Raw genomic sequence first — 13,071 nt, 5'->3', positions numbered from 1 at the left:
TCACCAGAGACAGAGTGGGGAGCAGAACAGGCAGATCGACGAAGTACACTGCTGAGGGGAGCAGCGGGCGGGTCAGGAGAGGTCTGCAGCGCCATGAGGTTACCTCCGGGCAGGTGGGATTCGAACTCATGCTGAAGTGGCTTTAGCTTCTCAGTGCTGTGTTTTAACCCACTGCGCCACCAGGGAGGGCCTGTTAATGAATTTTACTGTATGTGTCATCAAAACTGAAATTTTTTTCTTGCAAAGACTTTAATGGCAGACGGAAATATTCATGATGTAATATTAAATTTTTTGGTCTTTTTTAGAGTATTTTTAAAAATAGAATAATTTTTATGTCATTTGTGCCTTTTTCCATCTCAGTTGTAATCCCTGTGGGCTTCCCATCACCAAATCACCCATGTGCCATCACCATAGTCCAGTGCACTTCCCTCCCCCCACCGTTTTTGATCCCCTTCCCCACTTCACCCCCGTAAAATGTCTCTGGTATATAGTTGTTCTTATTATTTTCTCCCCTTGTCCTTTCTACTCCTGCTATGAGTGAAACCATCTGGTATTTTTCCCTTTTTTCCTGGCTTATTTCACTAAGCATGATCTTTTCCAGCTCCATCCATGTTGCTGTGAAAGGCATGTGTTTGTTTGTTTTGGTTGCTGAGTAATATTCCACTGCGTATATGTACCACATCTTTTTAATCCAGTTATCAAAACTGATGTTTTGGTATTTACATGTAAGTTCAGACATCTTAAAGTTTTCCACAAATAAATGAGTTTGTCAGTTTTCCATTGTATTCAGCCATTTCCATTCTTCTTATCTATCTTCATGGGAAAATATATCCTTTACCATTTACTTCTAGAGCTTGGTTAGTTTATTTTCTTGTGTAACCAAGAAAGGGAAGAGCACGAGGTATTTTGTTGTGTTTTTTTTTTTAAGATTTTATTTATTTATTTATTTATGCATGCATGCATGCGTACAAGAGCTGAGGTGTAAGCCAGGGGAGGTGGGATTCACCAGAGACAGAGTGGGGAGCAGAACAGGCAGATTTACTGAAATACACTGCTGAGGGGAGCAGCAGGCAGGTCAGGAGAGGTCTGCTGTGCCATGTGGGTTAGTTCCTTGGCTGGGGATTGAATTTGAGCTGAGACTTAACCCCTTGCACCACCAGGGAGGACCAGCATGAGATGTTTCTACACTTACAATATATGAAATGTGATTTCTCTATGTTAGCTCTTCTGTCTTAGTCTTCCAGAAATTAGATCTTGGTTTCTTTGTTTTATAATAATTGTTTTACACATACTAGCTAGACCCGGGTACTACTTGTGTGTTCTGACTCTCCCCAACTGTTCTTGAAGTCATGGATTTCAGCTTTATGTATGAGAGAGAAAGTGTTTTCTCCTTGAGTTCTTAATGTACTAGGTTTTGGAAAACTAGCCTTAAGTTTAAAGCATTATATAATTCAGTACAGTTGGACATATATGCAGACACAAAAATATAATTAATGCTAGAAGGTCATCAAAGCTCACCTCACAGGAGTCCTGGGAGGGTTGTTGCATCAGTTTTACATATGAGGAAACTGAGGTATGTTTCTGGTACTCATGATCTCCTAGTAAAAAACCTGCCTGATGGAAGGAGCTATGAGGATCCTTCCAGCACTATTTTTCCAGTTTCATTGCTAACACAAAAAAGGTTTAGATTGAATGATGTTAAATGTAATATAGAGGGTTTTTTTTTTTTTCCCAATTTATGCAAACAAGTACTAGGGTGTAGGCCAGAGGTGCAGGGAGTGAGAGGAGCCTTCAGGACAAAGCAGTGTACTGAAATAACACTGCTGAGGGCAGCAGTGGCCAAGACTGGAGAGGTCTGCTGCTTGCATATGTGTCAGCTCCCTGTCTGGGGATGGAGGCTGGCCTCATTGGTGAGTGAAAGTGCTGAGACTTAACCCCTTTGCCACCAGGAAGGGCCCCCCCCCACATAGACGTTTAGAGTGTAGTAGATATGTCCTTACATATGGGAAACTATTAAGAAAGGTGATCTGTGTAGAATATTAAAGATATATTATCTAAAAAGGCAAGTTGTAGAATTTAGTATACTTTCATATGTGTATCTGTTTATGTAGAGAACAAAAATAGGCAGGTTTTGTACTAGGGAGCTTTGATTTCCCACATTAAGTACTTTTGGAGTTGAATTATATTGCAATTAGAAAAGCTTTTTTTTTTTTTTTTTTTTAAGCTCATATACTTAGTTTACTTTCAGATTCATTAGATCGGAGATGGGGTCTGGCCATTTGTGTTTATAAACTCTAGAGGATTCTGATTCTCATAAAGGTGGAAAGTTCTCAATCTAAGGTCTGCTTTCCTGTGAATTCTTTCTTAGTAAAGAATTCTAAATAACACTTAAGTGTAAAAATCCTGCTTATTTGGTTTCAGAGGTCTGTATATGTTACCTTGTCCTCACATCTGGAATTTGAACTTTTCAGCTAGCAAGAAATCAGTGTGGAAGTTCCTCAGATAGCCCTTTTTAATTTGTGTGTGTGGTGGCACCAGGAACTGTGCCCATGTGGTCATCTCAGCTACTTCTCGTATTCTTTCACAGTGCCACACATAGTACTCAAAAACAAAACAAAAATTGTGGCTTATATTTTACTTCTTTCTGCCTTTTAAGTAGCCTTGTCACGCTTCCATTTTCCAGCTCCTATGTATAAGGGTGAAAGGTGAGTAAGGAGAAACTTTTTCCTCTTCAAAGAACTGAGTTCATGACCTTCAGATTTCACACCATTGCTGCCATCAGTGGGACACTATGGACAAATGTTAGGTCTTAACATAGACATTTTCTCACTAGTTCTATCCTGTTTGCTAGGTACTCAGCTTTAAAAATTCATACTACCGTGCCCTCCCTGGTGGCGCAACAGGTTAAAGCACAGCACTATGAAGCTACCATAGCCACTGTAGCGCAAGTTCGAATCCCTGGCCAAGGAGGTGATCCACATGGCGTGGCAGACCTCTCCTCACCCGCCCGCTGCTCCCCACTCTGTCTCTGGTGAATCCTCTTACCCGCTCCCCAACCTCTGGCTTATACCCCAGTTCTGTATGCATAAATAAATAAATCTTTTTAAAAAATTTATACTACCTAGCACTATAAGACTTGGAAGACTGCTAGGATGCTAAAACTATAAAACATTATTGCTGTGTGCTGATTTAATAAATAACAAATACCATTATATTCCAGTAACCAATTAAAAATCATTGGTTTTTCAACAACAATCATTATCTCCTAAAGTCTTTTCTGAAAGAAAGTCCTTACCATTCACTTCCTTATTTACTAATGACAAATGGTAGAGAGGGTGCATCTCTAGAGATCTCCCTTTTTCTTGTGTAGGCTGAAAGGAAGCCTCCCTGTAGGTGTGTAGGTAGTCCAGATTCTGGGCAGGTGGTTTAGTCCATCTAAACGAGATGGGCTTACTGAAAGGAGGGCGGGTTTTTTAATTATGTGTCAGTTTAGGTGATGTATTTTATTTGACTGTTGTTTTGTAAGATCTGAATGGATTGTTTTCAAGAATGGCTTTTAAACAACAAAGTACAATTCAAATGTGAAACACCAAGTAATTTTTTTTTTTAAGATTTATTTATTTATGCATGCAAGAACTGAGGTACAGGCCAGAGGTGCAGGCGATTGTAGAACAGGTAGATTAACTGAAGTACACTGCTGAGGGGAGAAGTGGGTAGGAAAAGGAGAGGTCTGCTGCTCCATGTGGGTCACTCCCTGGCTGGGGCTTGAACTCATGCTGCAGTGGCTGCGGATAGTGCGCCACCAGGGAGGGCCCAGACCACATAATATTTAAGTAAAAGTTTTAGCAGTTTAGTTAACGCCAGGATTTTGTCTGCAACATGTGGTAGCCTTGAGATGGCTTGTCCATATAAAATACATGAAGTTCTCATGGTGGTTTAAGAGTGTGGGTCTGGTCGGGGGTGGAGAGCGTAGCTCTGTATTTGGCTACCTCTCCGTACTCTGAACTAGTAACTCTTGGGTGTACTCTACATAATAGAAGAATAAAGTGTTTGGAATGGCACAGTAATAAGCACTCATATTACTGTTACTAAATACTTCCAGTGTAACCTGGCTGGCTGTCTTTCCAAAAGTCAAGGGAAAAAAACAAGGAGCAGCAGCAAGCAGAGAAGAGTAAGTAGTAACTGACTAGAAAATGCTGAGAAGCAGGACAGAAGTTAGGAAAAGCCATAAAGGTATGAGCCAGGTTATGTCACAGTGTTCCAGAAAGACCACTGGCTACTGCCTCTGGCAGTGAGAGAGCAAGCAAGTGGGATTTAAAAAACATGAAGTGATTGATAGTCTGGAACTGGGAGATCCTTTTGGTACCATGGTATTGACTACCGCTTTCCTACTGGGGTAGGTGTATTCTTTACTATGTCAGAGTTAAGGGTTGCACGGGAGGAGCTGGACTTGAAAACATGATGGAGAGCTGCAGGCAAAGGGCCATACCAAAAACAGGAGTCTACCAGTGAGTCCTCTCAGGCAGAAAATAATCAGATCCCTTTTTGGAGAAACTAGTCTAAGAGAAGCAGCCACAAATACATTGACACTTTAGGGAGACCCAGCAAAACCCTATAGTGAAATCATTAACAAAAGCATACACACAACTTCAAGCAACATTATAAAGACTTCTAGCTAATAAATAATTTTCGGGTAGGAAAAACATCTAGAAAAACTACCTAGTATCAAAGGTGATAGTAGTACAGAAGCTTGGGGAATATTTGTCAAGATTGTCAGGGATTTTTTTTTTTAAGATTTATTTATTTTTATTCATACAGAACTGGGGTACAGGCCAGAGATGCGGAGAGTGAGAGGCTTCACCAGAGACAGTGGGGAGCAGAACAGGCAGATCCATGAAGTACACTGCTGAGGGGAGCAGCGGGCGGGTCAGAAGAGAGGTCTGCCACGCTAGCCGTCTGGATTTCCTCGGAGCAGGCTGGGATCGAACTCACGCGAAAGTGGCTTAAGCTTCTCAGTGCTGTGCTTTAACCCGCTGAGCCACCAGGGAGGGCCGATTGTCAGGGATTTGATGTTGTACACCTTGGTTTTTTGTTTTGTTTTTTTTTTTTTTTTTTAAGATTTACTTCTGTGCACAAGAGCTGAGGTGTAGGTAGAGATCTGGGGTGAGAGGATTCATCAGAGACAATGGGGAATAGAATAGGCAGATCTATTGAACAACACTGCTGAGGGGGGCAGCCAGAGAGACTGGAGAGGTCTGCTGTGCAGTGTGGGTCAGCTCTCTGGCCGGACTCATGCTGCAGTGGCTGTGGATAGTTCATAATGCTGAGACTTAACCCATGTTTTTTTATGCCACAAATTTAGTTGCTAGGATGCTTTGGGAGAGTGGCAAATGGTGTCGTGGCACTACACTGACATTGCCTAAATTGAGAGCCTTCCTTGCAGATGTCCCTACTGTGCTTGGAAATAGCCATAGAGAGAGAGAGGCTTCTCTTCAAGTAATTCACTTGGAAACTGTATGAGCCTAATTGGCCCATCGATATTTAAGGGAGCCCTTGACTTCTCTGAAGGTGTGACATTTGAGAGAGTGGCGAGAGTAGATGTACATTTAATTCACTTTTCCACTGATTGTGAGAAATACCTTTTCTGGGATCCTAGAGGATGACTCTGTGTAAGGAAGAAACTGGGAAAATTGGCTGATAATTTCCAATAGAAAGACTCCAATACCTGGAGGTAGGTGCTGGGGTGAACCAACCAAGGAAGCACACAGACAAAGAAGCAGAAATCTGTTTCTACATTCTTTCTTTCTCCAATAGCTTTTAAAATGGAGTAAGAAGAGGTGACCATCCAGAGATCTTTAGATTTCCCCCATGGTAGTGTTAGGGGTGGGAGGTGTTTCCTTACTTTAAGACATTCTTACTCTGTTCTGTTCTTCCTCCTGGGAAGGTGTTGTACCTAGAACTACACATGGGACTGTCCTAACTGTCCTTGACTCAAACACTGATGATGAGTCTTTGCTATTCCTTCAGCTGGTTAAAAGGAAGCAAGCAAGGAATAGTACTTGTTCTACTTTATATGAATACTACCTTTATTCAAAAAGAAAATTAGATTTTTCTTTTCTCATACAATAATACTTGTCATGTGGCAGCCAGAATTTTGAAAACCTTTCCCTCCAGGAAGAAGCACAGCCCCGCCCCCTAAATCAGAAGCTGGCCAATAGTCAGCCAACAGTTACTTTCAGTCCACTGATGTCTTACAGTAGCAGAGGGAAAGGCACTGTGTTCAGAGTACAGGCTGGGGTTGAAGGGGAGCAGTGTTCAGTGTGTAAATGTAGAGGGACATTATCAGAAATAGGCTTAGGACACAGATGTGTTTTTAGGCAACTATGCATTCTGAGCTATGTGGACTGAGGCCTTGAGTATTGCCTAAAAGCAGAAAAGATTCTTCTGTACCACTCTGAAAGTTCAGACTTCACCTTTGGTTGAGATGTCTTTTTTTTTTTAAGCCAGGTACTAAACTTTAGGACAGCAGGGGCCATTTTTCTCTTTAATCTCTAGTATCTGGCAGTATTTTGGAATTTTTAGTAGCCCAGCAAATGTTTCTTGTTTCAGTAAGTTAGGTTTGCATACTAGGGCGGAGGTACTTTTGGAACATAAATCTAAACATCAGTAGATAAAATAACTAGGCCAAGATGATGATTCTTTTACAAAAGATTGTATTTTAAACCACAAATTGGCATTAAATTAAACACAGCAGTAACTATTGTCATGGATCATCTGCTCTACTCTTGGTCTTTTTGTAACTGCAACTGTGATTCATCTTTTAGACTTTGGCCAGTTTTTGTGGGTGAATTTTATCATGAGTCTATTGATATGGCGCCACCTACTGACATAAATTGGTAATCAAAAGGATTTGGGTGTGGACTAAAGAAAATTAATGTATTGGGGCTAGAATTTTAGCACTGGGAAAACCTTTAGAGATAACCCAGACGGTAATACATTTTTACAAAATAATAAATTTAGGTTATAGTACCTGTACTAACTGTTCCAAATTGCTACAGTACTCTAATTTAGAGAACTTCATGGTTATTCTGGCATTTTTCCAAGTCTTTCTTGAGAAATAAATCAGAAAACAAATTAATAATTAAAAGTTAATAAGAAACTTGCAAGTTGTAAATTCAGGGTGGCATTCAGAACAGATTACATAGAGAATCACTAGATTTCAAAAGTGTTTTAACAATACAAAAGAAGGAATTATATGTAACTTCAAAAGGATAAATTAGATGTTTAATAAATAGGACAAGCTATTTCCCACAGTAAAAATTTAAGTCCATTACTGTGATGAAATGGAAAATAGTAAAATTGAAGAAAGATAGAGGGTGAAATGTTTATAAGTTTGGGTGTTACATTGTTTCTAGGAGGCCTGCTTTTTTTTTTTTAAGATTTAGTTTTGCATACAAGAACTAGGATATAGGTGGGATATAGGTGGCGGGGGGTGAGAGGATTCATCAGAGACAGAGTGGGGTGCAGAACAGGCAGATCTACTGAAATACACTGCTGAGGGGAACAGCAGGCGAGACAGGGGATATCTGCCCAGCCATTTGTGGGTCAGCTCCCTGGCCGGGGCTTGAACTCAAGCTGCAGTGGCTGCGAATAGCTTCATAGTGCTGAGACTTAACCCCTTGTTTTATGTGGATATGCAAAAATAAAATACCGCTGTGATTAGTTGGGACTGTTTTATGAACTCAAAACTATTGCCTATTGAAGATTAACACCACAATATAAGCAGTGTATCTTACTAAAGTCGTGTGTGATGGCCTTCATTCTCTTCCCATTTAACATTCAACTAACCAAGAAGAGTGTGCTCTAATACCTTTTTTCTTTCCTTTATCATTTTAGCAGCGTCACCCTTTATACCAGAAAGCTGGCGGGCACTATGGGGAAAAAGCAAAACAAGAAGAAAGTGGAGGAGGTGCTAGAAGAGGAGGAAGAGGAATATGTGGTGGAAAAAGTTCTTGATCGTCGAGTGGTAAAGGGCAAAGTGGAATACCTCCTAAAGTGGAAAGGGTTCTCTGAGTAAGTTTAATTGACACACGTAATTACATTCATTGAATCATCAGTTAGATCTTGGGAGCCTAAAATGTGTGTGGCCTAGGGTGCTCTGACTCAGGCTTGGTTGTTCATGGTTTATATTCTAATTAGGAAAAGGAACTGTATATACAAAATGCTGTAATACAAGACTAATTTCTGAGGAACTTTTTTGTGTTTGGCTTTTAGTAAAAGTAATTTTTCTTTGAAGAGAGGCAAGTTACCAAACTTTTAGTTTGTACTAAAAGCCTTCCTGCCCTGCCCCCCCCCCCGAAGAAGTTTCAGCTCTCAAGTTCTAGTCTTAGACAACATCCAGTTACTATCATTCATTAACTACTTTTTTCCGAGGACACCAGCTCTCATCTTCCTGTGCCTCCTTCAAATGACTATGCTAACTCTGAGTGGAAAAGTGTGACTCACTGTGCCCTCTGGTTTCAGTGAGGACAACACGTGGGAGCCAGAAGAGAACCTGGATTGCCCGGACCTCATTGCTGAGTTTCTTCAGTCACAGAAAACAGCACATGAGACAGATAAATCAGAGGGAGGCAAGCGCAAAGCCGACTCTGATTCTGAAGATAAGGGAGAGGAGAGCAAACCAAAGAAGAAGAAAGAAGAGGTAAGGCAGAAATTAGACTTTTACTAATTTAGAATCCCTGCTGCTCTCAGGGAAGCTAAAAGCAGTCCTTGAAGCACTTTTGCTCTGCTCTGCTTGGATCTCTGCAACTGTCTGAGTCCTTCCATAATCTTAAGTTAATGCTTACGAAGTATTCAGGGCTCACTCATGACCACTTAATCTACGCTTAATTAATGAGAGATTCAGGAACAAGTGTAACTCTTATGAGACAGGCATGAGTGCAAGTGAATTCACTCCTGTAAATAGATCACTTTCAAGGTTTTATCATCACAGGTTTGAATACCTTAAAGTAAGTCATGTTTTGAGGGTGAAGAGTTTCGAACATTTACATTGCTTGAGATGTAGTTCCCTTTTTACCTGTGAAGAAGCCACAGACATTTTAAATGTTGATGAAATAATCAGGATTCTAAAAGGCTTGTGGTTTGGAGCCAAGGTATTGGTGAAAGATTGGCAAAAGTAGGTTATTACTTTAGCCAAAGAAACAGTAATGACTACAGTCTGAGTAACAGCCTCATTTAGTTTAAATGGTTTCATCCGTTTGATTTTTACAGTCAGAAAAACCACGAGGCTTTGCCCGGGGTTTGGAGCCAGAGCGGATTATTGGAGCTACAGACTCCAGTGGAGAACTCATGTTCCTGATGAAATGGTGAGTCTGCCAGTTGCTCTGTGTGGTTGTTGTTTTCTTCTTCCCATCTGTTCCATGCCAGAGGAAAAGAGTTGGACCATCGAAATTCCAGTCGCCCAGTTGTGAAAATCTTTAAGATGGCATAGCCCTTCGATAGTGACCCTCGGCCTGACTACCAACCTGGACTCATGAGTTACAGGTAGGGGCCCTTAGGGTTCTTAGATCTTTGTCCATTTTTTTTTTAGGTGATAGGAGAAAATCTAGAAGTGGAGAGGGGATAGGAGAATCACATTTCACTTTTGTAAATGAAGGGGAAAAAATAAGAAATGTGATTGAACCACCCTTCCTTATTAACCTTTCCTGAAAGGTCAGCTGGACCAGAATCAGCTGTCAGACTTCATTGTTAGAATTTAGCTCTTCCTTTCTCCTTGATTGTTAGATTCCTTTTCAGTGGGTGCATATTCTTAATTCAAGGATCAGCCAGCAGGGGTCAGCAAGATTTCCTTTAATGTACTAAGCAGAGAACAAGTCTACCTTTTCCCATTTTGAATATAAAAACCAGTGGTAGTAATACTCTGAAGCTGCTTAATGAGAGCAGTTGTCTTGAGATTCTTAAGAACGGTAATTAGCCCAAAATCTTGAACATTTTACCTGCTTTTTTCTAAAAGGAAGTTTTCCTCCCTCTCTTTTGTGGGCTTCAGTCATTGACCTTGGATACAAGTTAGGAGTAAATAATTCTGAGCTTTTGCTGATGGCAGCAGAATTCTAGAGGCTTTGTCCTCTTGTCAGTACAGAACTTCTATAGAAACTTACTTGTTCCTTTTCCTCTGTAGAAGGTGGCCAGAGAAGCCTATCTTGAACAGCCCTGAAGCCTGCTGTTAACACAGTGGCTAAACCTGTTTCCTTCCTCTGGGTTCCTTGGTGTTTACTAAATCAGCCACCCTTTTCTAGCTGACGTATTGTTTTCATCCTGTAGGAGAAATGTTCGCTTTTAAGGTGTTGCGTATGGGGAGACATCACTGATACCAAGAGTTACTCATCCAGCTAGAATGCACTTTCTCTGCCTGCATGTCAGCAGTCTGAGTTGTTAGTCTCCACATTGCCGAGGATAGCGCTCCTTTGGTGGGCGCATGGAGTGTGCAGAGATTATAGCTGAATGTAACTCTATAGGCTAAGAGTGAATGTTGATTATAAAACTAAGTGCATTTTAATGTGCTCTTCCTGGAGAGTGGAGATGCTTGTCCATTTCCAAAAGAGTATGTTTTTTTATTCAGTGAAATGAGTGTCCCCTAACTCAGAGAACACTGACCCAGAGAACAGTTATGAATTGGGGGGGGGGCAGCAGTTTTCAGGCCCCTGCCCCTTCCCACCACTGTTAACTGCTGCTCCATCCCAGTCTCTTAGAATATTGTTGAAAGCAGCACGTGTTACTGGCTTTCTCTCTTCTGGTTCTGTGAGGCTGTGGTTTTAGCTTAGCTATTATGGGGTTTGGAAGTTTTGGGTAGTTCTTGTCAGATACTGTCATAGGTCTGCTGCCTGCTCTATGCTGCTACCCCAGTGAGCTATTTCCTCAGTCCTTTAATATGTGTGTGGTTTTCAAAATTTTGAGTGTTTAAAAATTCGAAAAAATAGAATTGTTAACAGTTCCTTCGTTTTCTACCTCCCAGTGCTGAAGCTCACCATTTCAAAGCACCTGGGAGTTGTGGCATATCTTTGTGTGCATGGCATTTGGTAATGGTAAACAGTGTATTTGTGAGTCAGCAAGAAAGTATCCATCTGCATTGGCTTTGGCTAGTATCAGATGGATTGTAAATAATTATGTGACATGGCGTTAAATCTGATAACAAAGCAGGACACCTCAGTGGGTTCTTATCAGCTGGGATATGGCCTTTGGAAGAGTGTGGTACTCTGTTGGAAGAGTGTGGTGCTCTGCCTTCCCGCAGAGTCTGAGTCATGCTTCCCTCCTTTCCCAGAGGTTTAGATGTGTTAGGTGACTTCGCTTTTGACAAATATATCCAAAGGAGAATTTCAGCACGAGCTCTCCGAAGATGTCACTTAACTAAAAGCTGCCAGTAAATGATACTTAGACCCTCCCCAGCCTACTTTTCTGGAATTAATATTTTTTAAAGCCCTGTCCCTTAAGTGATCTAAGTTAGGAGACCCACCAGCACCAAGTCTCAAAGTCTCTCTGCTTTGTTCTGCAGGAAGAACTCTGATGAGGCTGACCTGGTCCCTGCCAAGGAAGCCAATGTCAAGTGCCCACAGGTTGTCATATCCTTCTATGAGGAAAGGCTGACGTGGCACTCTTACCCCTCGGAGGATGATGACAAAAAAGATGACAAGAATTAACTCTCTTGAGTATCAGCCCCTGTCACATCTGACTGTGGGTTTCAAGTGGGGAGGAAAGGAGTTCTGCTTGACACCATAGAGGTGGCTTGAGAAGATGTCCTTTGAAGAGCCAGTATAGATTCTGTGCCCTACAGCAGCCCAAGTGCTTTAAAGCTGTTCCATGCTGTATAGTTTGCACACCCATCCCAGAGGAGGGGAAGGAGGATAGTTGTTTCAAGGCAACCCACTCTGCACTTGGCTGAGAAAAAGGCCTTCTATGAAGGACAAAATTTGCAGAATGGGTGTGTGGGAGAGCAAAAAAAAAATACTGTAGATCTTCAAAGAGCATCTCCACAACCCACAGCCTTCTTCCCAATAGTGTTAACTCTGCATTTTCACAGCGTAGCATGTGTGTAGTTTTTGGCTATTACTGGTGTATTATTTGGGGTGGGGGGTGGGGAGGAAGGGAGATGGGGAGGATCACTTTTTGTTAAAATTTGGGGCCTGATTCGGGAAATGGTGAAACAATGGAAAGAACAACTAACCAATGATTTGGTTCTATGTCCAGAATATTTTATCTTTTCCAAAAATGTTATTGGCGTCATGAATGAGGACCGTGAGGACTGTTTAAAAGCTGTGAATGCCTGAAACTTATAAGCCAAGGTGTTCTCTGCCTAAGCTTAACACTGTTCCCAGCAAAGGACTAAGCCAGTTAGTAACCTACCAAAGCTGCCATTTTGGGGATGGAAACCGAAGAGGGGAAATCTTTTATTGGGGTGTATATACAGGCAGAGCATTCTGTCTTAGAGGTGCTAATTCTTGAAATTGACACAAAGACCCTTTCTTTTTCAATTACACAGTATAAATACCAGCTTGTCCATCCAAGCCACTGGCTGAGGTATTTGGGGGAGGGGAAGAGGGTGGTCTAGGAGGTAGGAGAGTAGGGACAGACAAGGGCCCATGCTGTTAGGGTGGAAAACTCTTGGAGCCTGTTTTTTTTTTTTTTTTTGAACTTTGAAACCATTGGTGCCAGGGTTCAGTCACTGACAGCACAAGTTCCACTGAATCACTTCAAGAGCTGAATGAGTTGAGCCCTGGTCTCAGGAGATTAGACTTTCATACTGGGGCAGTGGTTCACTTTAAAATATAAAACAAAAAACAATTTTTTAATACCAAGAATAACCACAGTGCTGTCTTGAATCATGAGATCCATCAGTTCTTGACATCATCTAGAGTTGCATCTAGAACTCCATTGTAAAATCTTTGTAGGCATGTGTTAGATTCTGTGAAAACTGTTTAAATGTAAACTTCATATCACATTGTCAGTTTTTGTCTTAATAAAACTATAGATTTATAATCTTTGATGTCTGTCTTGATTTAGTTTCCCAGAAACCATCCT

At 41.3% G+C, this 13,071-nt stretch overlaps 1 protein-coding gene across 1 annotated transcript in view; it reads left to right on the top strand.

Annotated features, from left to right (window-relative positions):
* CBX1 (chromobox homolog 1) overlaps window positions 1–13,031 on the top strand; it is a 20,022-nt gene extending 6,991 nt beyond the window's left edge. The window contains exons 2-5 of the mRNA XM_004684287.1: window positions 7,897–8,073; window positions 8,524–8,701; window positions 9,271–9,365; window positions 11,549–13,031. Coding sequence (XP_004684344.1) covers window positions 7,934–8,073; window positions 8,524–8,701; window positions 9,271–9,365; window positions 11,549–11,693 — 558 coding nt within the window. The 5' untranslated portion in view covers window positions 7,897–7,933 and the 3' untranslated portion in view covers window positions 11,694–13,031. The remainder of the gene's footprint in view (window positions 1–7,896; window positions 8,074–8,523; window positions 8,702–9,270; window positions 9,366–11,548) is intronic.
* The last annotated feature ends 40 nt before the right edge of the window (window positions 13,032–13,071 follow it).

The sequence above is a fragment of the Condylura cristata genome, unplaced genomic scaffold (genome assembly GCF_000260355.1).
Source record: "Condylura cristata isolate star-nosed mole 26May11 unplaced genomic scaffold, ConCri1.0 scaffold00017, whole genome shotgun sequence".
NCBI classification, from domain to species: Eukaryota; Metazoa; Chordata; class Mammalia; order Eulipotyphla; family Talpidae; genus Condylura; species Condylura cristata.
This window is presented reverse-complemented; position numbering and strand designations above follow the sequence as displayed.